The sequence below is a fragment of the Mesoplodon mirus genome (genome assembly GCF_964341445.2).
Source record: "Mesoplodon mirus genome assembly, chromosome: 10".
In the NCBI taxonomy this organism is placed as follows: domain Eukaryota; kingdom Metazoa; phylum Chordata; class Mammalia; order Artiodactyla; family Ziphiidae; genus Mesoplodon; species Mesoplodon mirus.
The window spans coordinates 8810795-8836919 of NC_138986.1; the positions used below are offsets into that span (position 1 = coordinate 8810795).

At 53.8% G+C, this 26125-nt stretch overlaps 2 protein-coding genes across 6 annotated transcripts in view; one reads left to right on the forward strand and one right to left on the reverse strand.

Moving 5' to 3' along the window:
- EZR (ezrin) overlaps nt 1-16193 on the forward strand; it is a 49367-nt gene extending 33174 nt beyond the window's left edge. For both annotated transcript variants that reach the window (XM_082634199.1, XM_082634200.1), the window contains exons 8-14: nt 6543-6639; nt 11845-12008; nt 12336-12466; nt 13086-13246; nt 13534-13626; nt 14905-15156; nt 15248-16193. In XM_082634199.1, the coding sequence (XP_082490325.1) occupies nt 6543-6639; nt 11845-12008; nt 12336-12466; nt 13086-13246; nt 13534-13626; nt 14905-15156; nt 15248-15412 (1063 nt within the window). In that variant the 3' untranslated portion in view covers nt 15413-16193. The remainder of the gene's footprint in view (nt 1-6542; nt 6640-11844; nt 12009-12335; nt 12467-13085; nt 13247-13533; nt 13627-14904; nt 15157-15247) is intronic.
- SYTL3 (synaptotagmin like 3) overlaps nt 15809-26125 on the reverse strand; it is a 95422-nt gene continuing 85105 nt past the window's right edge. For 3 of the 4 annotated variants that reach the window (XM_082634191.1, XM_082634193.1, XM_082634192.1), the window contains exons 11-13: nt 25483-25585; nt 22284-22454; nt 19291-20276 (exon numbers count right to left, since the gene is read on the reverse strand). In XM_082634191.1, coding sequence (XP_082490317.1) covers nt 19650-20276; nt 22284-22454; nt 25483-25585 — 901 coding nt within the window. In that variant the 3' untranslated portion in view covers nt 19291-19649. Of the gene's footprint in view, nt 17283-18022; nt 18229-19159; nt 19266-19290; nt 20277-22283; nt 22455-25482; nt 25586-26125 lie in introns of those variants that run through there. The other variant, XM_082634194.1, reaches the window with a different exon arrangement.

A 26125-nucleotide genomic window follows, 5' to 3' on the forward strand; every position in this document is an offset into this window, starting at 1 on the left:
CTGAGTATTTATCTAGCAACTTACTGGCCCAGCGTCTGACGCTTAAGAGCTTTGTGACTGTGAAGTAGCCATGGCGGAGGTTGGTTCAGAGGTGTGCGTTATGTCTCTCTTAGCCTGTTCATCAGCACGTGTAGCACGTGCCGTGGGGCCCAGCAGGGGGACCACACCGGTCCGTGACCTCAGGATTTTGGAGCTTGTGAAAGAAGGCCGAACAAGAGCTGCAGGAAGCCATCTCCCGCCCCTTCCTCTGAGGCCACCCCCGCTGCCTGTAGGTACCAGCACGCCCACAGCCACCAGCCAGGCAGTGCTGGGCGGCTTGTTTGTGCTGATCCGACCCAGAATATTTATGGTGCTATCAGAGACCTTGAGATTCTGCGCACAGTAGCCTTTCTGTACGGACAGTCTAGCTAAATGCTCTGAACCTGCAGGAGGTACCCGATTGCCTCAGTGTGTTAGTTTGTGGAGTGGGCCCTGCTGCAGTTCAGTGCAGGCAGGCTGGCCTCCCCCGACTCCCTTTGCCCATTCCTGTGGTTACCAGTTCTGCGCAGATGCCTTTTTCCTGCCAAGGGGCTAGACACACACACACACACCTCATTCTGTTTCGGTGAGGACAAGTTCTCCGCGGCGGTTCCCTGTTCCTTGGGCTTGGAGTGGCAGCTCACCTGTCTCACCTGCTCTCGGCTCCCCCAGGCCCCAGGTTCCCACCCCTACCCCGACATTCATGAGGGGAGCAGCACCGCTTCTGACACACGATAACCTATACAGAGTCCACCATAATCCCGGCCACAGGCGCTCTGGCCAGGACCCACAGTCCAGACCCATTTCCCCTGGGGTGGGGACCGGTGCCTGGTGTTGCAGCCCCTCCACCACGCGCCCAGGGTGGGTGGAGGAGAGCGTCTCCGCTGGGAGGCGCGGTGCCAGTCGGACGAATCCAGTTACACTTAGGACATGGCGTGCTTAGCAGGGGATCGCAGGGGTTCGCCTGAGGACCCCGAAGTGAGTTACTGGGGACTCTTGGTTTGCTCCTTCCCCGGTGTGCTAGATCCAGTGCTGGGGACAGGCAGAAACAGTCTGCATAAGTCAGGGACTCGGGAAACCAGCCCTCGTCCTTGTGGAGGTCCCTGAGCTGGAGGGCGGTAGCCGGTCAGCAGGGAGCACCACGGCCTCGTGGGAATATACATGGGAAACCGCCTTCCTGAATGAGCAGATCTTGTAACATAGCCAAGGCCAGGGCTGTCCGAACAGGTTTTTCAAGCTGCCAGATAGAGCCAGAGGCAGGGACTTGCTGCTGTCAGCTTGTGACTACCCTCGCCCATGCGGATGCCCGTTTCCTCCGAGTGGAAATCTGAGCAGCTTGGCTCTTTCAGTCCTGCCTCCGCTCTCCTCCCATCCCCCAGCTTAGCTGCGAAACGGGCAACCTCTCTCAAAGGGTCTTCTCCCCAAAGAAAAAAGCCTCTTGGGGTCCCTTTTTCATTGTATGTGTAACAGTCAAGTGGGGACATGTAGGACGGGAAGCATTGGTCCTCCTTTCTGTAAACCCTTAGATCCAAAGAGGAGAGAACATCGAGAGGGAGGGATCAGGCAGCTTCCCTGCACGCTGGTGTCAGCGTGGGACAGAGAAGTTGAGATTCGCTGTGTTATAACCCTGCCCGGCATCCTCAGGCCAGAACAAAAACTAGAGGAGCCTGGTCCTGCCCCAGATTCTTCAGTGCTTTGAAAGCACCCTTCTCCCCCGGCTTCGTCCCTCCCAGGGCTCGCTCCCCTAGTCCTCCTGTCCTCAGGAGTTTCTGAACGTGCCGTGGGCCCAGGGCTCCAGCAGGGAGGATGCTGGGAAAGGCCTGGAGACCACGAGGGGACGAAATGAAGGCCAAGTGTCTTTTCCCTTACATTCCTTACCCAGGGTTGTAAATCATGTATTCTGATTTACATTTCTATTTTATTGGCACTAGAAATGATGTTTCAGCCATTTAAGTACATTATTTTTTTCCAGTTTCTAAAATTATGCTCACAGGCAGATTTCTTTGGCGGGGGATGGAGGGGAGGTTACATCTTCGTGCCTTACCGTCAGTGGCTTACCTGTATCACAAAGGAGAGCAAAAAGCGATTCTCTGGGTCTGTGTGTGCTTTGTTTTAACAAATACGTCCGATCGCAGCTGTCAGACCATCCTCTCCTTTCTGTCTTTGGTACCCTAACTTGAACACGGAACAGACAGAATTTTTGAATCACTTAGCTTCTTACAGAAGTTTGCCGCTGCGAGGACTCCGGCTAGACCACCTCTAGGGGGACGTTTAGAAGCCCAGCTCAGACTGGCCGAGAAGAGAGGCTGGAGACGTGCGGGGAGGGCCTGAGGAGAAGCCATGGTGGCTTCTCAGTGTGGCTGGGCGGGGGGCAGGGAGGGGGCCGTGGGGACAGTTTTCTGACGGGCCTGCCCTGCGGAGGGTGGGCCCCGCCCGAGAGTGGGAGCGGAGGCCCAGGCCCCCGCCTAAGCGCCTTTCCTTCCATGTGGAAGTGTGGGAAGAGCTTCAGCCACTGTTGGTTATCTCCGTTATCTGCCTCCGGGTGGGAGGGGCGCCTGGCAGCTCTTCTCTGTTCTCCCCCTCCGTGAGGCGCGCCGTGATCTGCAGCCCATCCTCCCACCCCAGACCTTTCTAAACTCTTCCAGTGAAAACTTTCAAAACACTGCAAAATGAAAAGCATTTCACAGTGAAGCCCACGTGCCCGCAGCCACGAGCCTCCCGTTAGCATGTCGCCACGGGCCTTGTCACGCCCCTCCCCGTCCTCATTTCATGGCCCTCCGCCCCGCTGGCCCCACCACCATGTTGCAGAGTAAATTGCAGGCATCGGTATACTTCCCCCAAAATGCATACTGTTCGTTAGAGGTCAGTATGTTTTGATTTTCTTTTGATGTAAAATTTAATTACAACGAAGTGCACAATTCTGAATGTTCCTTTGCTGATGTTAGACAGACATACGCCTGTGAAATCCTGACTCCTATCGAGAGGTGGAACATCGTCCTCGCTCTCTGCCGCACGTTTTGAATGTAAATGTTTTAACCATTTTGTTTTTTCGTTTTGAAATCATTTCAGACTTTAAAAAGCTTTCAAAAACAGTAGGTACAAAGAATTCCCACGTGCCCTTCAGCAGCTTCCCCAGATGTCAACACCGTAACATAAACACAGTCCAGGTAGCAGAGTCAGGACGGTCACCTTGATACGTGAGGCCGTTAACGGTCTGTGGACTGTGTTCCCATCTTATCAGCTGTCCACCAATGTCCCTTTCCTGCCCCAGGATCTGCCTGGAATCCCACCTACATTTAGTTGTCACACTCCCCAGTCTCCTCCCATCTGGGACAGTCCCAAAGTCTGTCTGTCTGTCTAGCACAGCCTTGACACTTGTGCAGAACACTGACCATTGACTCTTTAGAAAACCCCTCACCCTGGATCTGCCTCATACCTTCCCACGGTAAGATGTGAGGTTTGCACTTTGGGCACGAATCCGACAGGAGTGCTCTTGCAGCCTTGCAGGCAGCGTGTGGTGCCGGAATATCCTGCTTCTGGTGTTGACTTTGATCTGTCTTTGTCAATTACGACAAAGAGAGTCTTTGAAACTCTGTGAATATCCTGTTTCTTAAATTTTCATCTATTAGTTCTACATCCATTGATGAGATTTGCATGAAACAGTTATTGTAGTATTTGAGAAATGGTGATTTTTTTAAAAAAAATCATTCCATTTACACATATTAATGGAATTCTGTAAGGAACCAATTTCCCTTCTCCATTTATTGTTTGGTTACTTATGTTAATATGTGTTTTCTTCTATGGGCCATAATCTATACTGTTATTTTGTAGCTAAAATCGTTTGAGATTTGCTTTTCGGAGCCCCTTTGAGTCGGCTCCTGGGCCCTCGTGACCCCATTATTTTCAAGGCACTTCTTACATACTGGTACCTCCAGATGCTCCAGACCCTGCTCCAGCCCTGGAATCAGCTGTTTCTCCAAAGAGCTCTGGTCCCCTATCTTTCGAGAATTACACTTTAAAAAAAAATTGTGACTTATAAATCCTTTAGAGATCTTCTCTGTGGGTCCTTCTCTGTTTGTGTCCTCTAAGTGAACTCAAAAAAAAAAAAAAGAAAGAAAGAAATCCTTGTAGACTTTAATTTTCCAATTGTGGTCAAGAATAAAAGGAGGTTCTTTAACTTAGGGGTGAGTCATAATTTTCATGTTCAGTCGTCATCTTTTGATACTGCAGTCATGCTTATGGAGGCTATAAATTGTTATACGACGTTTCAGAGTCTTAAAAAGACAAACCTTGCAGGTACAGCAGAAAGAAGAAGATGGAAGCCGTGGTGACAGGATGCCCAACCCTTGAGAGAAAGATGTCTGTCTAGCCTGAAGGTCCGAGTTTTCTGGGTTAGAAACTATTTTGAGAGACTCGTCTACAACTAGGAGACAGAGAACAGACCCTTGCGTTGGAAGTCTGGCCGCAGTGCCGACTGCATGGCTGAGACCTGGGCAGCTCTGCTGGTTCCTGGCCCTTCTGCTCTTCCCAGCACGTGGGCCTTGTGCTTTGGAGGAAAGTGTTCAGAAGCAACAAGAGCCTACCTGATGTCTCTCTTTTACGGCCTTTCCATGTAAGGATAGAGGTTACGTCCATGGCAGGACCAGGTGGCATCCTGAGTTCCTTTCCAGTGCTCAGAGACCTATATACAAAATTACTTCTTTAGACGATATGTGTGTGTGTGTGTGTCTCCCATATACAGTGGGAGATAAAGTAACAAACTCCCTGCATGCTTTTTTGAGTGCTGTGAAGCATGTTAACCAGACGTATTTCAACGGGCATTGGTGATCCTATAGGAGAAAACTAAAAAAAGGATGTACATCAAAAAGGTTTGACACTTAAAACCACAGCCTGGCCAGTGCCCTGACTATTGGGTCCCAGAAGTCTGTCGGGCTTAGGTGCCCACTCCCGGCCTTCAGAGGCCACGCCCACTGCCTTGACCTGGCTTGTGTTGTCATAACAGGACCTACATTGCCCATCAGTTTTTATTTAAACATGTTGGTAGGCGGTAGAGTCCTCCCCACTCCTGCTCTTTTCTAAATTGGAAGTTTTCATGGCTCATGGGCAAGGACCGTTTTTCATGGCAGCATCTTTGAAAGGTTGCTTGAGGATCTGTCATTACTTCTGGAATGGTATCAGTGGTAAATGTGTTGAAAGAATAGGGTGGAGGAGATGAAGAATAGGGTGGAAATTATGAGGTGGGTAGAGCAATGTGGTCTTGAAGTCATACCATAAGCTTTCCCAGAAATGCTAATTAAAAATCCGGAGTTTCAGCCAGTAGTGGACTAGTGGGGATTAAGTAGGATTTGTTAGGGTGTGTGACGTGAGTGCTCTCTTGGAGGATGACACGGGAAGGTGTCTGACCAGCCAGGAGAACATGCATCACTCAGGTGAGAACTAGAGGGGCAGAATCCATACACCAAGCCCTCAGCTCATCAAGAAGATACGATTGTGAATATGCACGCACCCAACATTAGAGCACCTAATACATTAAGCAAATGCTAACAGTTCTCTGAAGGGAGAGACAGACAACAATACAGTAAGGAGACCTTGGACTTGAACCATACCCAGCCCTTTCCTTTGCCATTAGTGAATAGCTGCTCATGTATAGGAAACATAAGGTGTGATCTTTGCCATCAGCCTTCTTACCTGCCTGGTTTTCAAAGAGCTAAATAACAATGCAGTAATTTAATAACACACGAATAGTTTGTGTGGCATAAGGGACTGCACGTTGAGAGGGGAAAGGCTGCTGAAAGGGAGAGCGAGCTGGCCTGATGGTGCAGGTCTGGGAGTGGTGGGGGAGGGAGGAGGGAGCCCCTTCCATGTGAGGGGCGGCAGTGACCCCGGTGTTGAAGGGTGGGCTGAACCAGGCAGCTGGGTCTCGGTTAGAAGGCTCTTGGATGCGAAGTTAAGGACTGTGGATTTCATCCTGTAGAAACTGGGGGCGGGGTATTGGGGCGGCAGTGTTGACATTTTTCAGGAGGGGAATGGATTGACCAAAAGGGACATTACATTAATCAGACAAGCAGACTGGAAGTAGGGTTCTGGCAACAAGGAGCTTGGTTGGTTAGGCTGCTGGCATGTGAGAGGTGGGATTAGGGTGGTGATGCGGGAATGAATTGCAGAAGATGGTCACGAGAGATACTTCAGACAAAGGATGAAAGGATGTGAAAGGATGTGCCTGGTTAGGAATCAAAGTTGACCTCAAGATTACAAGCCGGGGTGACTGGACGTAGTAACTGAGAAAGACGAATGTCAATGGGAGCATATCCCGGCTTCCTAGAGCTTGACCCTCACTGACACCCACCTGTCAGCTAACGTAGCACAGGTACCAACGATTCAGTTATGATGTACACTACACAATATGGTTCTTGGGCTAGCTTTGTACGTTTTAAAACTAAAAGAAATTAAGAATAGATTTACAAACCTTTCTTAGCCAATCCAAGTACACATCTAACTATCCCACCTTTTCCTTTGAACCTTAGGTTGACCCCAAAGATTGGCTTCCCGTGGAGTGAAATCAGGAACATCTCTTTCAATGACAAAAAGTTTGTCATTAAGCCCATCGACAAGAAGGCTCCTGTAAGTTCATAACAGTTACAGGTTACTGTTTTTCATTCTGCGGCCAAATACGTTTCCAAGATAAAGGTCAGATTTCTCTGTGTGACAAGGAGCCGGTGATACTCAGAATTACCTGTGTGTGGGAGGGAAGAAGTCCCAGTAGGTTACATGGAGGGTTAAGGGCCCCTTGGGCCCTGCCGCTGGGCACTGCAGTAGGAGCTATGGTGGAACCCGGCGGTGCGTCAGAAGCCAGCTGACTTGTCGTCCAAGTTTCCAGATGGTCTTCATTCCTCACGGAGAAAAGGGCAGTTCTGAGTCATCGACCTTTGCTACATAATAGGCATTTCGCAAAGTGTTGTATTTCTGGGCTTGTGAAATGTTCATATTCGTGTGGAAAACCAGCCTGCCTCCAGGCAGTGGGCCTGGGGTGGGGTGCTCACGGCAGCATTGCCCTGGCACCCCCTGGAGCATGCACTGTGATGGTTAAGCCTTGGGGCCGGGCTTTGACCTGGTGAGCTGTCCTTGCAACTTACCCACGTTAGGATACGTCAGACTTGCTGGCCCCTACATCCCCCGCTCGTCCTGGTACAGACTGCGCCTTGTTTTTCTCTAACTGCCCTGTGCCCCGCAGGTGGGCTTCACGCTGGCACCCTCACATCAGTGCTGATGTGGGAAGTGGCCCCTCACAAAGAAGAGCCTGTTGGGCAGTCATCCTGGGAGGACTTAGCTAGAAAAGGACCGTCACATCCTAGAATTTGAAGAATATGATTGTTAGCTAATAGCTGTAAAGACCGGTACATTGTGAAAATTATGTAAACTTTCAGCTGAGTTTGCTCAAAAGATTAAGACAATACATACATACTGTAGAGTGGTGGAATGGGTGAGGAGTTTGGGGGTTTTTTGTTTTATTTTTAGAAAAGACATGGAGGAATTTTTTTTTATTTTATTTGGCTGCGTTGGGTCTTCGTTGCTGCACACAGGCTTCCTCTAGTTGTGGCGAGCGGGGGCTGCGCTTTGTTGCGGTGTGCGGGCTTCTCACTGCGGTGGCTTCTCTTGTGGAGCACGGGCTCTAGGCACGCGGGCTTCAGTAGTTGTGGCATGTGGGCTCAGTACTTATGGCTCGCGGGCTCTAGAGCGCAGGCTCAGTAGTTGTGGCGCACGGGCTTAGTTGCTCCGCAGCATGTGGGATCTTCCCGGACCAGGGATTGAACCCGTGTCCCCTGCATTGGCAGGCGAATTCTTAACCACTGCGCCACCAGGGAAGCCCAGGAATTTGTTTTCTAATTGGAAATCTGTTCTTTAAAAAACTGCCACTTGAAGAAATTCTCTTATCCTTCTTGGAGCCTGTTGTGAATTTTACCAGAATTATAGTCGGAAAGAACTTGGTGTCTCATGTAATTTGGTTCCTTAGGTACAGCGTTCGGCTCAGAGAGGCACGTCTGGGAGCCCTCCAGGGCTTGGGCACCGCGTGGTGACGGTTAACGCTCAGGGGACAGCGTGTGGCATTGCTGTCCAGCTGCTCCTCCCATGAGGGGTTAGTCCCGAGTAAGGGAAAACCAGAGGTCTGGACGCTGTGTGTAGAAGTATTGTCTTCACTGAAAGACACTTTCCGTGTTCCTGCTGTTCGCAGGCTCTTGACTCCTGCTCCATGGTAGTTGCACAGCTATTTTAAATTAAACAAGTGTTTAATACAGACTTTCAAGCTCCACGGTAACAGGTCACATTAATATGCAGCACCGTGAACCGAGGGTCACAGTGTTACCAGTGTCCCGTGGGCAGTGAGATGGGGCAGTTAGAGCGAGAAGATCCTGCGATCCTGTGTAGGCTGCTGTCTGTTCATGAGATGTTACTGATTGTTCAGAACATTTTTTAAGAAGTGACAAGCAGGAATTCTGGGTAGACTGTTTAAGAATTAAGTTGTATGTTTTTTTCAAATTTGGTTTAAGTTTAGCTTCCGAAAAGCTGAAGAATATTGTATAATCACAAGCTCCCAAGCAAAGGCAGTTGTGATACATCTGGTTGAATTAGCCGAGTGTACTTTTGCTATAATCTGGTTTTATTTGAAGCCATCACTTGAAAGGGGAAAAAGGGAGAGAGAAACATTTGCTGGTCACATGCCGCGTGTCAGGCGCGATACTAGGATGGTGTGCACGGCGGAACAGGGCAGGTCCTGCCCCATGAGGTGTACACGCCTGTGAAGAGATGGGTGAAGACAGACGAAACAAGTAACGTGCTTTCTGGCAGGGAATTTAACAGTGCAGCTGTACTGAGTGACAGGTCAGGGGATGCAGGTGAGAGGTGGGGTGGGCGATGGCTTCAGGTGGGTGGGTCGGGGGGCCTCACGGTGGAGGCGTCCTCTGCTTGGGTGCCTTATGATGGGGGGCTGGCTGGGGGGACGGGTCCCTTGGGGCCCGCACACCTCCCAGGACTGCTCTGCGTAGCCGCAGGCAGGCTTAGTGCCTGGGGCCGTAGAACACCATATATCCAAGTTCACGCCTTTACGTAGAAGACAGAAAAGGAGACCCGAAAGGTCGCGTCACCAAAACCGGGGGAGGGATTCCTGAGCTTGCGTGGAGGGTGGTCCCTCGGGCAAGCCCCCGGCTGAGCGCAGGCCCTGCTCCTCAGCCAGGCAGCTTCCGCCCCCGGCCACTCGGGTGCCGCGGTTCGGGGCCGTGATTTTGACTCTTGTGCTGTTCCGTGCCTGCCTGGGTGGCTCAAGGGGCCGAGACAGCTGGCTCCCCTTTAGAATGGGCCTTTTGTTCCTGCCCACGGGAGAGGCGGAAGGATGGAGACCTGCACATGAGAGCAGCGGGCCCTGCCCTGCCCAGCCTGCGCAGAGGGCAGCCCCGAGGCTCTGGTGTTCACCCGACAGCTCGCCAGGGCTTCCCTCCTTCCTCCTCCGTGTCCTTGGGGACTTGGGTTCGCTTTCCTCACGCCTGGTTTCAGTTTTTAAGACATTGTTCTCTGCCAGTTAAGACGGCCTGCCCCAGGTCTCATCAGGAGGCCTGGGCTGGAGACGTGGCTTTAGAAATCTCTAAATAAAAGCTTCTAGTTTTTGTTTTTAACTTGAAGTCAGGAACTGGCCTCCTTCAAAGGCGGCACGAGGGATTCCTCCACCTCCCACGGCGCCATGGATGCTCTCACTGTCTCTGGTGTTCACAGGCCCTGTCTTCGGGCAACCGGATGCTATGGGGAGTGTCACCTGCAGTTCTGACCCTTGATATTTTTTAAGTGACATTTTTCTGAAGAGGAGTTCGTGCTAATTAGAGTTTCTTTACAAATACTTAGGAACCACAGTCAAGACCCATTTGGGTAGCATGGCTGTGCAGCCGTAACAAGAGATTATTTTCTCTTTGTGTAATAAGAGACAGGTGGGTAATAAAAATACCCGTTTCTCCCAGCTCCGCAGACACCTCCCTGGGAAACCCGATGACTTCATAACAAGTGTGTGAAACCCCAAGGAGAGCCCCACCCCCACCCCCAGGAGGTCCGTGGGCTCTCAGGCTTGACATTACTCTCTCCCTAGCATTTTGGACAGGTGTACAGACCGAGGCACTAAGCGGGCCCTTCCTGGGCCTGTTGCTCAGCTCGCCCGGCGTGTTCCTGTAGGTTTCGGAAGTCGCTCTGGGACGTGCGGCACTGCTTCTTGGTCTCAGCCACCCTCTCCCTGTTGCAGTGGTCGGCATCTGGATGCTGAGGGCCCTGTGCCTCAGAAGAGAAGGGAAAGCAGGAAGAGGAAGCAGACGCGCCTTTTCCAATAGCTTCTAGTGAGGGTTTCTAAACTGTACTGCCCCTCTGTGGCCTCTGTTAATTACACGGGTGATCAGGACCTCGGAAACAAGACCCTGTGTCATCCGTGTCCCGGACTCGTGCAGTCACAAGTCATGAAGCTCTTGGATGCTGTGATTTTGTTCTTGTTTTTAAGAAGCCTTTCCAGGGCTTCCCTGGTGGCGCAGTGGTTGAGAGTCCGCCTGCCGATGCAGGGGACACGGGTTCGTGCCCCGGTCCGGGAAGATCCCACATGCCGCGGAGTGGCTGGGCCCTTGAGCCATGGCCGCTGAGCCTGCATGTCCGGAGCCTGCGCTCCGCAACGGGAGAGGCCACAACAGTGAGGCCCACGTACCGCAAAAAAAAAAAAAGAAGAAGAAGGCTTTCCAGTAGCGGTTTTGTAAGGCAGCCCAAAGTCTGAGTGAGCGTATTGTGTACCAGCTTTCATTGTGCCAGACGCCTTTCTAAGTCCTTGTGAACGTTTTCTGATTTAATCCTCACAACAAGACCATTAATTGTGTAGCTGAAGATGCTGAGGCTCAGAGTGATGGAGCGACTTGCCCAGTATCATGGGGTCAGATGCGACGGTGCTGCGTGAACTGTCAGGCACCAGCAGATAGTTGTTCCCTGGGCACATTGGTCTGGTCCTGGGAACGCAGAGATGAATGAATGTGGCCCAGCTCTCCAGGGAGCTGACCGTCTAGTGGGGGAGAGAGCGGAACAAGCCAGTGGGGTGTAAGGCACCAGCAACGCCGTGGCTGACCTCTCCATCAGGTGCAGGGGGCACAGAAGTGACAGCCACGGAGGAGGAGAGATCTCGTGGAAGTGCTGTGGCCCCGGGTGTGTGGGATTGGACACGACATGCCAAGTAGGAGTGCAGACGTGCTCACGGCGTGAAAGAGTGCAGTTTAGGTGAACGAGGGGTGGGTCGGGGCCGGAAGGCCTTCACTTGCGCCAGCCCAGGGCGTTTGCACCTGGTCCTGGAGCTGACGGGCTGGCATCGAAGTTCCGCCGGTGACCCTAGCGGTGCACTGGTAACAACGTGGGAGGCGAAAGGTTGAGGCGGAGGAGACGGAAGCTCAGTGAAGTAAGAGGAGCTGTGCTGTGCGGGCAGGAATCGGGGACGGACAGGGCTGTGGGGCTGGAGAGGCCAGGCGAGGATGTTAGCCTGAAGGCCAGGGGGAGCTGGGCCCGGAGCAGCTTTGTGGTCCAGCCTTGGGGTTCAGCACGCACACCCCCTCTGCTTGTCCTGCAGAACGTGCGCCCCGCAGCACCAGGAACATCTCTCTGTCATTCGGGGTCAGTGGCTTTACCTTGAACCCCCTTTCTGGCCCCTACTCTCTGCTAACGTTTTTCCTTTTCGAAGAGGTATCCAGAAGTGGGTGAAGTCGGGTTTGGAAGAAGAAAGCCAAAGGAAGGCGTTCCCCTTGTCGCAGTCTGCCCTGTTCTCTTCTGCAGGACTTCGTGTTCTATGCCCCCCGCCTGCGAATTAACAAGCGGATTCTGCAGCTGTGCATGGGGAACCACGAGCTGTACATGCGCCGCAGGAAACCCGACACCATCGAGGTGCAGCAGATGAAGGCCCAGGCCCGGGAGGAGAAGCACCAGAAGCAGCTGGAGCGGTGAGCAGGGGTGGGCGGCGGCAGGAGGGCCGGCCGGGGTGTGTTTTCCTGGGTGCGGGGACAGGCAGCCGTGTCTGCGCGGCTCAGCCCTCGGAGCTGCCTTGCTGTGGGCAGAGCCCGAGCCTGAGGTGGAGAGCAGTCAGGGCACCTGGGGTCAGTGCTGTCACCAGTGTCCTCTGCTGGACGGACGAGCCCGGGGCCTGGACTAGGCGCTGGGGACAGCCGGTAACCAAGACGCAGCTGCCCGTCACGTGCCTGGGCTGGGATGACCAGGCTGCTGTGCGGAGTCTGAGCCTCCTGTGCCGCCGCTTCCCCTCCCGGAAACAGGCAGCAGTTGGAAACCGAGAAGAAAAGGAGAGAAACCGTGGAGAGAGAAAAAGAGCAGATGATGCGTGAGAAGGAGGAGCTGATGCTCAGGCTCCAGGACTACGCGGAGAAGACCAAGAAAGCCGAGAAAGGTGGGCGCGGCCTCCCGCCAGACACCGCTCTGCCTGGTGGGCTGGGATGGCAGGGCCGACGGTCGGCACACACCAGCCGGGAGGGAACCCTGTCCCGAGGATACACACCCCAGTTAAGCACATACCCAAAGTAGAGACTTGCAGAAGAGACGTGATAAAGCGGTTGTTTGGATTAGAAAATAATTCTGTATTAACACCTGTGTGGGTTCTGTGCTGAATGCTTTACGCACAATAATCCTTTGAATTGCCCCCAGTCCTGTGAGGGGAGGGCTGAATTATCCCCCGTTCCTGACGAGGATGTTAAGGTTCCGTGAGATAGAATGCTCGGCCTGCGGTCACCGGAGCTGTGCTGCATCTCCCCCGCTATAAGCTGAAACCCGGGCGAGCGGTGCAGCGGCCGCGTTTCTGGGAGAGCAGCGCAACGAGGGTGCGGCCAGGGCCTGGCCGGGGGAGGGCGTTCCCTTCAGTGTCCTGGGGAGAAGAGGGCCCGGCACCGCTTTGCAGCGTTGGTGTGTTCACACTCGTGTCCCATCCGATCCCCTCTGGGTGGGAATTCGGGGCAAGACTGCAGGGTCCCCGGCAGGAGCCTTGAGCGGCTCTGGTTGTGCGCTGTGTCTAGAGCTCTCGGACCAGATCCAGCGAGCCCTGAAGCTGGAGGAGGAGAGGAAGCGGGCGCGGGAAGAGTCCGAGCGCCTGGAGGCCGAGCGCCTGGCCGCGCTGCACGCCAAGGACGAGCTGGAGAGGCAGGCGGCGGATCAGATCAAGAGCCAGGAGCAGCTGGTAGGGGGCGCGGCCCCGCGGTGCTCAGTTACAGAGAGGCTGCCTCTGGGGACTGAAAAAGTTGACACCCGCCTTATAATAATTGGTATCGGGGCTGTAAGGTGACCTGCCTGAGGGTGTAGGGTGGCCCGTGGGGAGGGGCCCTGCGGTGGTTGGCCCTCGGGCAGCGGGTGGACACTGCTGGACGGGCACGCGGCGCCGTGTACCAAAATACGTGATCCCCCGTTCGCGAGTGGCACCTGCCAAAAGCGTCCCGGAAATCACCTGGGCTCCGGCTCCTTTCACAGGCCACGGAGCTCGCTGAGTACACGGCCAAGATCGCCCTCCTGGAGGAGGCGCGGCGGCGCAAGGAGGACGAGGTGGAGGAGTGGCAGCTCCGGGTGAGCGCGGGCGAGGACGCGGGTGGGTCAGCAGGGGCACCGAGAGCCGCTCGCTCACCGCGCTCTGGCGCCCCCGTCAGGAGCTAGCTGTGTGGGATTGCGCGGGTGCCCCCAGCCGCAGCCTCGGTCCCTGCGCGGAGCCCTCCTGCCGCTCCCAGCGCCGGTCCCCGCGCATGGCGCACGCGTGGGGAGACCCGGACCCTGGGGATCTCCACGCTCTGTCGGGCCGGGGGCCTCGCCTCTGAGGCTCGGTTTCCTTGCACATCGGGACGAGCAATACCCGACTTGTAAGGAGCCCCAGGGGTTTAGTCAGTTTTCGCTGTCATAGTGAGAAGCGTGTTGGTTCCGGCGTCGGGGCGCCCGTCTCCATCCGGGAGCCCCCTTGTGTACCGGGACTGCGCTGTGGGTCGGGTTCAGAGTGTAGACCTCGGCCAGGCCATGGGGCTCCTCTCCCCTCCCCAGCTCCTTCCAACGCTTCCCCCTCCACGGTGGTCCCTTCTGGGGACGGCCAGCACCTCCCCCTCATGGGTCTTCACCCCCGCCCCATCCCCCAACTCTAGCTGTGCGCAGAACACTTCGGTCCTTAGGTTTTCGGAGAAAGGGCTCCTTATAAAGTGTTAAATGAGAGGAACTGGTTACAAAACGGGTGCAAGCTACGCGCGTCTCAGGATGGTGACGAGGTGGGCGGGGTTGAGTGTGTGGACCCGCAGGAGTTGCTGGAAGGACTACTGGGTGGCGGGTAGGAAGGGCTCGAGCCGGGGGCTGGCAGGCCGGGAGGGGCTTGATGGCAGCGGCCGCGCAGGGGAAGAGCAAACCGCACCCCAGCATGCCCCGTGCTCGTCAGTGGCTGGAGGGGTTGCTGCTTTAACGATGTTTTTCTCCAAAAGGATACACAGTGACCATCTACAAGGACTGCAGACATAAAGAAGTGACAGCACTTAGAAAACTGTCAAGAGCTGGCGTGACAGTTTCTCTTGGTGCCGTGGGCACAGTTGATACCTGCTCAGGGGATCCGGGTCCCCAGACCTGGAAGAGGCTGCACAGACCAGGGCCACCTGGTCAGCCACATTCCTGGCCCCTCAGCTCTGTGCTGCTTCAGGCCACGCGCATCTCCAGCCCCCAGGAGTAGGGAGTGGGGGCAGGGAGGGAGCGGAATCCTTCTTCTCTTAGCACGGACAGTGGGCCTTCTTGTAGAGCAAAGGCGGCTCTTAAGAAAATGGTCCAAACACGAGGTTCCCCGTGAAAGGTTCTCAGCTGTCCATTAATCTGCCTTCAAAGGCCAAAGAAGCCCAGGATGACCTGGTAAAGACCAAGGAGGAGCTGCACCTGGTGATGACCACGCCCCCGCCGCCTCCGCCCCCAGTGTACGAGCCCGTTAACTACCACGTCCAGGAGAACCCGCAGGAGGAGGGCACGGAGTACACGGGCTACAGCGCCGAGCTGTCCAGCGAGGGCATCCTGGACGACCGCAACGAGGAGAAGCGCATCACCGAGGCTGAGAAGAATGAGCGCGTGCAGCGGCAGCTGAGGGTGAGCGGGATGCAGGCCGGGCCCCCTTTCCCCCGGGAGGGGCGGGCTCTGTGTGGGGCTTCCAGCTGACCGAGGCTGCTTCGCGTTGCAGACCCTGACCAGCGAGCTGTCCCAGGCCAGAGACGAGAACAAGCGGACCCACAACGACATCATCCACAACGAGAACATGAGGCAAGGCCGGGACAAGTACAAGACGCTGCGTCAGATCCGCCAGGGCAACACCAAGCAGCGCATCGATGAGTTCGAGGCCATGTGAAGGGCGCCGCCCCCCGGGCTCGGCGGAGCGAGGGCCGCTGGCCGACTCTAACGTGTAACTTGTATTGATCGTTCTCGAAACCTACAGCCCTTATCGTCCTCCAGGCCCTTTAAAAAGAGAGTAGTTATTTCAGTGGGAATGTTCTAGGGCTGGGAGTTTATTTTTCCCAACTGTATCATAGTGCCAAACAGGCCTGATTTTTATTTTTATTATTATTATTGAATCACTTCCTGTTCTATGCTTGGAGCAGGACTGAATCAGTTAAGATGCCTGTAATGTCTGAATAACTAACTCCGTGCTGGCATGTGTGATACGAGATTCCATATAATTAAAACCACATCGTGGCTTATATTCTGTGCCATACTTTTTTCTATTTGAAATTAGCTGAAATTGATCTCTTGATTTCTATGAAGGATGCATCTTTGTATCTTGGTTTTTGAAGGGTGAAATGTTGTTTGAAAAGTCTGAAGCACTCTCACACACACGGTTTGCTTCCTCCAGGCCTTCATTCAGTTGAAATCCTGTGCTCAGTCGATCGCTCAGGATAAGCAATGCAGGAGACTATTCTTGGATAATTATTTTTCTTTCTTTTTTTGCTTAACAGTTAGTTAGAGGGCTACGTTGTTGGACTTATACACCTAAATAATGATCAGCTGTAGAGTACAGTATTTATATGTAAGTGATGAGATGGGTTTGTAACATTAGTCTAAAAAAGGGAAAGTTTCATTCTGTATATTTTGTTACCTTTTACAGAATAATAAAAATTACATATTAAAAACCATGTAAACCATAGCACTTAATCTGATGTGACCTGAGGGCAGTAATGAAGCTGATTAACTGTTGTAATCTCATCTGGGAAAATGGCTTTTTACTTTTAAGCATTCCTTTGTGTGTATAATTGACTATGCGCAATTTGAATTTTCTATCAGAGCTGCTTGTTTGGAAAAGGACTCACGGGCTGTTCTGATAATTCAGAATTCAGACTCCAGCCGTGAGGCTCTTCTGACCCGGTCAGCATCTCAGTCCCTCCACCAGCAGAACCTGCTCCGACCTCCTTCCCCTCCCGACCACGTCCTTGAACAGGCGGCAGGTGTCCGCACTCACTCGGCGCCACTTCTGCTCACTCGCATCCTGCCTCTGCACGCTCTGCTCGGTCCTTTTCCTTTCAGATGTCCTGTGAGGATGAACCCAAAGGCCTGCGGGATGCGGCGGCAGGTGTCTCTGGGCAGGTGCTGCGGGAGCAGCCCTTCTCGGACTCAGCGCCCGCGCAGCCTGGCAGCTGCGCTGTGTGGGGCTGGGCAGCCCTCGGCTGACCTACCGGAAACGGGCATCCCTCAGCACCCCGTGGGGACGGCTGACCTCCTCCAGAAACGGTTTTCCACGGCAGAATGGTAGGAACTGACTACCCACCACGTTCTTCTTTTCCCTTTGAGACGCACATAACAAGGCCATAATTTTCACTATTTGATAAGCACAGGGAGACCCGGGTAACTGTTGAACATTTATTGACATTTTCCACATCTCTCAAAGCACAGATAACCAACCTGAGACCTAACTAACGTAGCATCGATAATGGTTCCGTCTAAATATACACAGAGGAATGTGGAAGAACGTCTCAGCGGCAGGACGGCTGTAGATGGGGAGAGCTCACACTCCCCAGGGCCCTTCGCCGCCCCCCCACCCCTGTGCCCGCACGCCCAGCCCCGCAGCCGACCATCAGGCCCCGGCACCTGCAACCCCGCTGCGCCCGGAGCCTCCGGTCAGTGCAGGGTGAGGGTCATGTCTGTCCACAGGTTGGGGCTGGAGAGCACTTTCTGCCACTGGAGCCTGGACTGTGAGCACGAGTCTGCGCCGCCCGCTGGCTCTTCCTCTGCGTGTGAGCAAAGGGACAGATTAGGGATGATGGCGGCCAGGGGACACTCACCGTCCTTTCGCGGCTTTTTTTAAAAGGACCGGCAGCAAAGTATACAGTAACTTCTCACCAGAACTTAAGACCATATTAAACGTGCCCTGCCAGTGAGGAGAGGAGTTCCTTGGAGGAAAGGGTGTTCCTTCTTAAATTGTGATTTAACAGCGGGTCTCGTTTCTCTGCAGTGGTCTCGGAGGCCCTGGGAATGTGTGCGGGTGTTTTAGCCGTGACAGTGTTTGGGGGGCCTTGCTGCCCCCCCATGAAAAGCCAGCAGCACTTCTGCTGAGCGACACTGAAAAGCATCACCCTCTAGTCCCTCTATTGGTGAAATACTTTCTGAATTGCCATTTGTTTGGGTTAAGAAGATATTCTCCTTTAAGAAAATAATCCTTTTATGATATGATTTGCCAAAAACAAAAGCAAATACTGTACCCAGCCCATTTTGAGACCTTGAATTTTTGTTTCTTTAGCAGAGCTAAATCTCATTTAAATCGTTGAAATGCTTTGCTGTATTACGGCTCGGTTGTAAAGTAAAAGCTAGAACTACGTGATTTCCATTTATGATGGGTTAGGCAGTTTCACAGCCAGTAAAGTCACCTGCCATCATGGACACACTTCTTCTTTTAATGGTATCCATGTAGGTAGGACAGTCACTAAGGATCACCGATGCAGCTTGGGCCTTACAAATATCTCAGACTTACTGGAACCAAGCTTGGCGCCTCCCAGCAAGCGGTCGTTCACCCCGAAGGTGGCCTGGTCCCAGACAGTTAACTCTAGGGTGGCTTGCCTCAGCTGAGAAGGGGTGACCCCTTTGAAAACGAAGGAGTGTTTCCACTGGGGACAGGCTTGCTTCTTCAGGACGGGGGACTTCAGCCTCAACCTCTGCTGGTCTGGCAGCGTGAGACATCTGCACAAGGACAGAGATTCGGACCCTGTAGGCTCCGCCCACCACCCGGCCCCTCTCTCTGTCGGTACTTGCCCCTCAGTGAGCCTGAGTGCTCAGAAAAGTGCTAAACCCACTGCAGAGCAAAACGTGTGAGCAAGGAACAAGAAAGGGCATTTTGAGATTCGGCTACGTGACCTCGCACGCTAGGATGTTCCAAATTTCTCTTAGAGCTGAACGCTGCCCCGGGTACTCTATGAAGGGAACTTTGGGATTCTAGGCCACGTGGGCCTTGTCTTAATCCGCCTCCTTGGTATGACGACCACCAGGCGACATCCCAGGGATCAGGACTCTGCACACACGTTCTCTCCTTTAACCCCGTGCTCAGGAAAATAAATGCAGAAGGGCTAAGTCACTTGCTCAAGGCCGTACAGATAAGTGGAAGGAAGGCTTAGGAGAGGAACTCGGTTCTGTCTGGATGAGGTAAGCCATCATTTTTCCATTATGTCACTAACTGGGGATTTAGCAATTCTATATACTTATTAATGGTGTTTGCTTTACTTTTGGAGACACCATTACACCCGAAGTGAATAAGAATGAAGCATGCAGTCATCTGTCTGACTGTTAATCCAAGAGGAGATGTTAAGCTAAAGAAATATTTACCAACCACACGGCTTCCCCCTTGCTCTCCACTCAGTCCCTAGGGCTGGTTTACTGATGTCACAAGGACTGATAAGATTTGGGTTTAGTTTAAACTGGTATTCCAAAGCCAGCCTCAGCACTCCCAAGTCCCCTGAATTCTTGTAAACTCGTCTTTAACACGCATTATGTCAGATTTTCACAGGAAAGCTAAAATAAGTTTAAAATGGCTGACACTTTTTGGCGTTCCCTTACAGGGACTATGCCATATGTGTGATAGATCAATAAGTCATATTTGATTAAATGTAATACTTACCCCTTAACAAATGAGTTTAAGGTGCCGTCTGAGCGCACGGGTAAATTCTGGGCTCCCAGCACTACCAAGCAGAGCTGGCCGTGATGTGACGGCTCATCGCCCGTCCCTGGAAGGAAAGCTGGCATTCACCGTCAGTGCTACTTCTGCGGCCCGCGACGGCGCCACCCCAGACCGGCAGCTTAACCAGAGGGTGGGTTGCAGCCCTCAGGTCCCGAGGGCTCGCGGGCACAGGAGCACGTGCCCCACTGCACGGGCAGCATGGCGGCAGCGGGGAAGGACTTACAACCCAGGGAACCGGAAGCTGCCGAGAGTAACGAGGGATCAAGGAGAGGAGGAGGCAGGGGCGTGCGCCAGCTGTGGCCAGCGGGTTGGGGGAGAGACCTCTGCTGACGGGGGCTGCCGCGGACCACAGCGGGTGTGCTGCTGGCCTGCGGGGGCCCTGGGAGCCCGGCAGCAGAGCCCCCTCTTCCGGCAGACAGGGAGTCACGAGTCACTTCGTGGAACTGCCCCTCCTCCCGTCTTCACTCTCCACCCTCGTCTTTTCCACGTGCCCCACGTTATGAGTCAGTGACATCTCCTGAAGCTCCTTGAGGACCTTGACCCTGCCATGCAGCCGCTGCTCACAGGGCCGGTCACTCGGAGCCTCGCAGGCGCCTGAACCTTGAGTTGGGGACGAACTCCCGGCCGCCACGCAGGTGGTCAGTCTGCGAGGGGGGCCCCAGCGGGACTGTTGGCCCAGGCAGGCCAGGCGAGCCGGCCCCCTGGGAGGAAAGCCTCCAGGCAGGTGTCTTAGGAGCCCGTAAAGCAGGCACCACGGGCCTGGCTTTGGTCGCTCGTTTCCCTTCTGAGCCGAGGCTTCCAGAGAACCTGCCTCCCAGGCTGGGCTTCGCAGGTTGGTTAGGAGGTACTGGAGCATGTGGGATCGGGGGGCGGCGGGAGGAAACGCTGGGAAACTGCCCCGGCTCTGGGGACAGTGACAGACAAACGTCTGTGGGGCTGGAGGCCACCCACCTTCCTGAGCCTCCTGGAGCTTTCTGGGCCCTGCGGGGAGGACCAGTTTGACCCGGACCACAAGTTCTCCGTTATTCGTGGAAACGCTCTCTTCGTCTTTCTCTGCCTGTGGGAAGAGCAGGATTCCCCAGACCCAGAACCTCCTGGGCTTCTCTCACTGCCTCAGCTCCGTCCATGAGCGTCCCCTTCCAACCTCCCCCGGCCAAGCCTCTGCGGGCCTGGGGGAGCCCCAGGTGCTGTGGGCACACCTGTGGCAGGGCCGGGCTTCCTTCCGTTTGGGGACATTTCACTCCTGCCCTCACCAACCCCAGCTGTGCCACCCCGGCAGATGCAGCCCACCAGAGGCAGATGAGCCGAGAAAGCAGAGGGGCTCCAAGGCCCTGGCGCATCCCCATGGGATGTGGCCTTAAGAAAGCCTGGACACAACCCGAAGCTGAAAAAGTAAAACAAAACAAGCCCACATCGAGTCCACCCAGGTTAGTAAAGGTTCGAGCTACCCGTCCGCGCCAGGGACTGCGGCAGGCACAGGAAACCGCGGGGTCCGGGGCTCAGTGCCCCCGGCGAGGGGCTCCCCCGTCTGCTGAGTCAGCCCCGCCCACCCCAGAACCCACACTGAGGACCCAGGTGGCTTCTCTGGTCACGAGTGATTTCTGCCAGAAAGTGAGCGAAGGAGGGGCTTGGAGAGGGTGACTGTGACCCCATCAACATTTCACCCAGCGGGGTGAGGGTGGGATGCGAGGGAAGCGTCTAGATTCGTCCGGTCCCACCGGCAGGGAGGAGCAGGCTGCCCCCTCAGCATCCCCATGGTTCCCTCCTGTCAGGGCCTAGGGGGCAGGCCCGTGAGTGGACCCCCTGCCCCGATCCAGCGTGGGCTGTCACTACCTATTAGCTGGGATGAGGAGGGACACCTTTCAGTCTGGTGATTTCTGTTCCTCGCCTGCTTATCCAAAGTTGACCAGGCTTGGTGGCAGCCTGCCTCGACCCGGGTAAGGGATCCTGGGGGGAGAAGGCGGGAAGGGCCCCTCGAGCGCACGGGAGACCCCATCTGGCAGGGAAAATCAGGAAAGCCCTCATGGAGGAGGTGGGATTTAAGGGCCGTCTTGGGCAGACCTTAGACTACAGAAAGAATATCCAAGCGGATATTCCCAAGTGGAGTTCTGAAGACGGATTCAGGTTCTGAGAAGAGAAAGCGCAGGGCACCGGAGGGTGTGTGTGTGCGGCTCCCAGACCCCACAGAGAAGAGAGACAGGAGGCCCCGGGCTTAACCCTGTAGAAACCAGAGATGCTTCTCAGGAGGGGCATCGTGAATCAGAGCCTCCCTGCCTTGGGAGAGGAAAACAGAGGTAAAATGGCACCGGGGACCCTCGTAAAGACTCGGCCTCCCTGCCAGGCTTTCTTGGGACTGCACATCCTGCTGCCGTTTCTTAGGCGGCAGAGCCCACCTTTTCTCCCCCTTCACAATCTCACATCTTGGATCTTGGCACAGACATGCACAAAGCAGCCGCCCCAAGAAACGCTCCCCTTTCTCCCCTGCCTCTCCCTCTCACCTGCGTGGCCCCCAGCCAACTCTGCTCTCCCAGCCTATCCGACACGGAACCCCTGGCCCTGCCTTCCTGAGGGCACTGGGTCCAGTCATTCTCACCTGTTACTGTCTGGGGAACACTGCTTGGTTGGGCGTGAAGATACAATACACAAGAGCCTGCAGTCTGAGGCGGGTCCCACCAGCGGGGCAGCCTGCTGGCCCCAGGTGTGGACTTTGGCCCAAGAAGGTCAAGACCTCCTCCGCTGGCAATAAGTGACCCTGAATTCTGGGAAGCGTGTGGACCCACCAGGCCGGATCCACGCTGATGTTTGGGCCACACTGGGGGTGGGACTGTTCGGGACCTTGAACAAACCTGAGCAGGTAAGAGTCCCTCGGCCCCGCCACCCACCCCGGGGCCCGGCCGTGAGCCTCTGCGCCCCAGAAGCTCCTACCGCAGAGTCACAGGCTGGCAAGTGTGCGCTGGGTCCTGGGTCCCAGGCTCCCTAGGTGGGTTTTCTCTCCTTGGATCCCCTTTGAAAAGTGGGTTTGGTTCTCGTGGCGGGATGGGGGTAGGGGCTGCCCAGACATCACCTTGGCCTGGAGCGGATACCAGCGGGCAAACTGGGTCGTGCGGTCCTCAAAGTCCCACGTGGCCAGAGGGATGATCACTTCTCCAAGAAACACCCTCCGGGCGAACGTGCCCAGGTGCCACACAGACACCCGCAGCTGCCGGGTCGCCAGCTGGGTAGGCTCCACCTGGTACTGCGGAGGGGGAACAGAGACGGTCAACCTGGGCACCTGAGCCACAGCTCCCAGGCCCGCAGCTCCCAGGCTGACAGCACCCAGGCCACAGCTCCCAGGCCCACAGCTCCCAGACGATTTTTAGTCTGTTATCCTCAATAACATGGCCCATTTCCAACTCTGCCCCTTGTTCCATACTCTATCTTTAAACTCTAAATTAATCTAGTTATTTCCTTCATGGCTACATGCCCCATCAGTCAAGTCCAGGCCAACGGTGCACCGTGCTGTGTCTGCTCCCTCTCAGAATGAGCTACTTTGCGGAGGGAAGCTGACCGTCCCCACAAGTCTGCCCTCCTTGGGGCAGCTGCATGGTCTCCACCCGCTCTGCACACTGGGCAGCCCTCCTTGGCTCCCTTGGAAACACAGGCCTGCTTCTCTTTGGGTCCTGACTGCTTCCTTTGGTTGACTGAGTACGCGTTTTAAAATTAGACCTAGAGGCTTCCCTGGTGGCACAGTGGTTAAGAACCCTCCTGCCAATGCAGGGGACATGGGTTTGAGCCCTAGTCCAGGAAGATCCCACATGCCACGGAGCAACTAAGCCTGTGCGCCACAACTATTGAACTTGCGCTCTAGAGCCCACAAGCCACAACTACTGAGCCCACGTGCCGCAACTACTGAGCCCACGTGCCACAACTACTGAAGCCCATGCGCCTAGAGCCCGTGCTCCGCAGCAAGAGAAGCCACTGCAATGAGAAGCCCATGCACTGCAATGAAGAGTAGCCCCTGCTCGCTGCAACTAGAGAAAACCCACACACAGCAACAAAGACCCAATGCAGCCAAAAATAATAAATAAAATTAATTTTAAAAAATGTAAAAATGACATAACATAAAATAAGACCTATTTTCCATTGCTTGTTAGGTCCACAAGGCCGTGCCAGCAGACCCTGGATTGCTAGCTTCCGTGGGGTACCAAGTGTAACTGATGCCAGAGAACAAGGATAAGGCAACAGCCAACGTCACCCAGATCTGGTGTCTTGTTTCATCCTTCCCAGGCCCCCCACTGAGTGGTCTCCAAGGGGAGTGCCAGCACCCGTTGGAGTGCAGAAAGTCTCCCCCAGGAGTGTTCTGCTGAGAAAACTTGGAGGATCAGTTTCTAGATCCTCACCTTTCACATGTACTTTTCTCGAAACTGGTGAAGATAGTTCTCACACCTGGTACCTTACTCCTGTGCCCTGCCCCAGGGGTGCAGCCTCGGGGGGAATTTGAAATACTGGTTTCTGCCAAACTGTTAATGATTGCTCAGCTTCTTCATCTTCCCATCTTTTCCATCTCATACATATTTCTATGAAGGCTAAGCCTGGGTCTGTGTTGAGATGTTCTACATTTAGAATGAAGACACTGATTCTTTTCACTGTATCTGGAAAGTTTTTCAGGATAACCAAAATATTCACAATATACTAGATAAAACCAATGGATAAAAAATTGTAGGTGATTTCTTTGAGATTCTGGGTGCATTTTAAATAAAATAGTTAAAACTTTAAAAATCAAAGTATATAACGAAGTATTTAAAATATAGTCAATCCTCATCTTTGTCTCGTTTCATAAAATAGGAAATATGTCTGCCTCTGTTTAGTACGAAATACCTTAAACCTGTGATGAGTAATTTTATATATCAGCTTACACCTTTTAGGGAGTACAGAGCTTTTCAAAATTCTGTTAGCAGGTACATGAGCAAAACCATGTGAAGACTACTGTCCAGTAATTCACTACTAGAGTGTCCCAGACAGGCAGCACCTTAGGTCCTGCCCACACCTGCTGAATCACAATCTGCTTTAAAAAAAAAAAAAAAAAAAAAAAAAAAAAAAAAAAACCCTTGGGCTTCCCTGGTGGCGCAGTGGTTGAGAGTCCGCCGGCCGATGCAGGGGACACGGGTTCGCGCCCCGGTCTGGGAGGATCCCACGTGCCGCGGAGCGGCTGGGTCCGTGAGCCTGCGCGTCCGGAGCCTGTGCTCCGCAGTGGGAGAGGCCACAACAGTGAGAGGCCTGCGTACCACAAAAAAAAAAAAAAAAAAAAAAAAAAAGTAAAAAAAAACCCTTGGGGAGTCCTTATGAACACAAATTTCGTGAAGGCCTGCTAGCCCATCATGGGTCACAGCTGTACTTTTAAGTACTCTCTAAGCCTCAGTTTCCCTGTTGCTAAATGAGGATTCTAACACCTGGCTCAGAGGGTAAAGTACTTGGCCACAGCAGGTGCATAGAAAACAATGGCTATTTTCATGTCTCGAACGGGACTCTTGTGCCAGCTACCCAGATGGCCCCTGGTTGGGAGTTCACAAATGCTCCTATTTGCCAAGGAAGGCAAACAAAAGTCCTCTCCTTTCTCAGGCTTGACACATGGGATCCCCGGGCTACCCAGCCTTGAGTGGGTACATCTCTGTGCATCTGGACTATTCTTCCACCTCCCACACCTACCTGCCATCTGCACTCGCCAGACATCACCTCCAATTTTCCATCCTGAATCCCAGCAGGAGGCACTCCCTCCCTGATCTCTGCCCTAAACCACAAGTCACATTTCTTAGCACCAAGAAAATGAAACCCAAACAATTCCTCTAGACTTTTTTTTTCATAAAATAAGAAATCTAGGTATACCAGATATTATCTTCATAAAAGTACTTCATCATAATAACTCAGCAGTTTCATTTACAGGGTCCCTTACTCGAGGATACCTCTCTGATAGTCATAAAAATTCAACAGGGCAAACCAATTTTAGAAATTGAGAGGCAGGCAGTTTCGTTTTTACCATTTTCTCGCAAATCATTAATCAAAGGCCGTTCTCAAGTCCAGCAGACTCTGCAGTTTTTCTGTACAAAGGCTGATACTTATTTTCTACCACTTGCCACTGACTAACAGAGCCCTGCAGAAATGTTTAAGTGTCTGCACTTACATTTAACTGACTCAAGAGTTTAGAAGAACCACCCGCTGGACTCTGGCCCCAGGGGCCCATCCCAGGATGGGGAGACTCAGCACGTGAATATTTGTCCAGCAAGTACCTTCAAGGTCTCCTGAAAGGTCGGCTCCACCGTGTTCTTTTGGACTCCAGTCTTGCGTTTTCCCTGGGAGGATCTGTCAGGCAGCAGATAGGTCTTTACGTACCTAGTGGCCAAACACAGACAGGACAGGGTGAAAAGCTCAGCGTCGGGGGCGGACAAAGGGTTCAGGAGGAGAATCACACGTCAGCGTTTTCTTTACCCTGCTTCCCGCTGCATTTGGGGTTGACAGAAAGGGCTCAGGGGCCGCCACTGACGGTGAACAATGACAGTGCTGGGTGCACAGCCTCTGGCTTACACAGTCTCTGGCTGTAATCCTCGGGAATGCTGCTGGGGGTGTGAAGCTCCCCGGCTTTCCTCATGCCCTACTCCTGGAATCTACTCATCACACTCCACCTGTCACTGGGTGACGACCAGGGAACCAGAGGCGCCCAGGGCTCTGTGGGTGGCAGATTTCTAACCCACCTGGATGCCAAGGCTGTGTGCCAGCTTGTCCTCCCCCGACGTACCTCTTCTCCCCAACCCGCAAGAAAACAAAGTTGAAATGGAAAGTGTATGTCTCACACTTCGGTTTTCCTTGTGTGGCCTCAGACACGGCGTCCCGCCTGCTGAGGACCAGTGTTCCTGAGCCCTCTCCCTGGGTCTG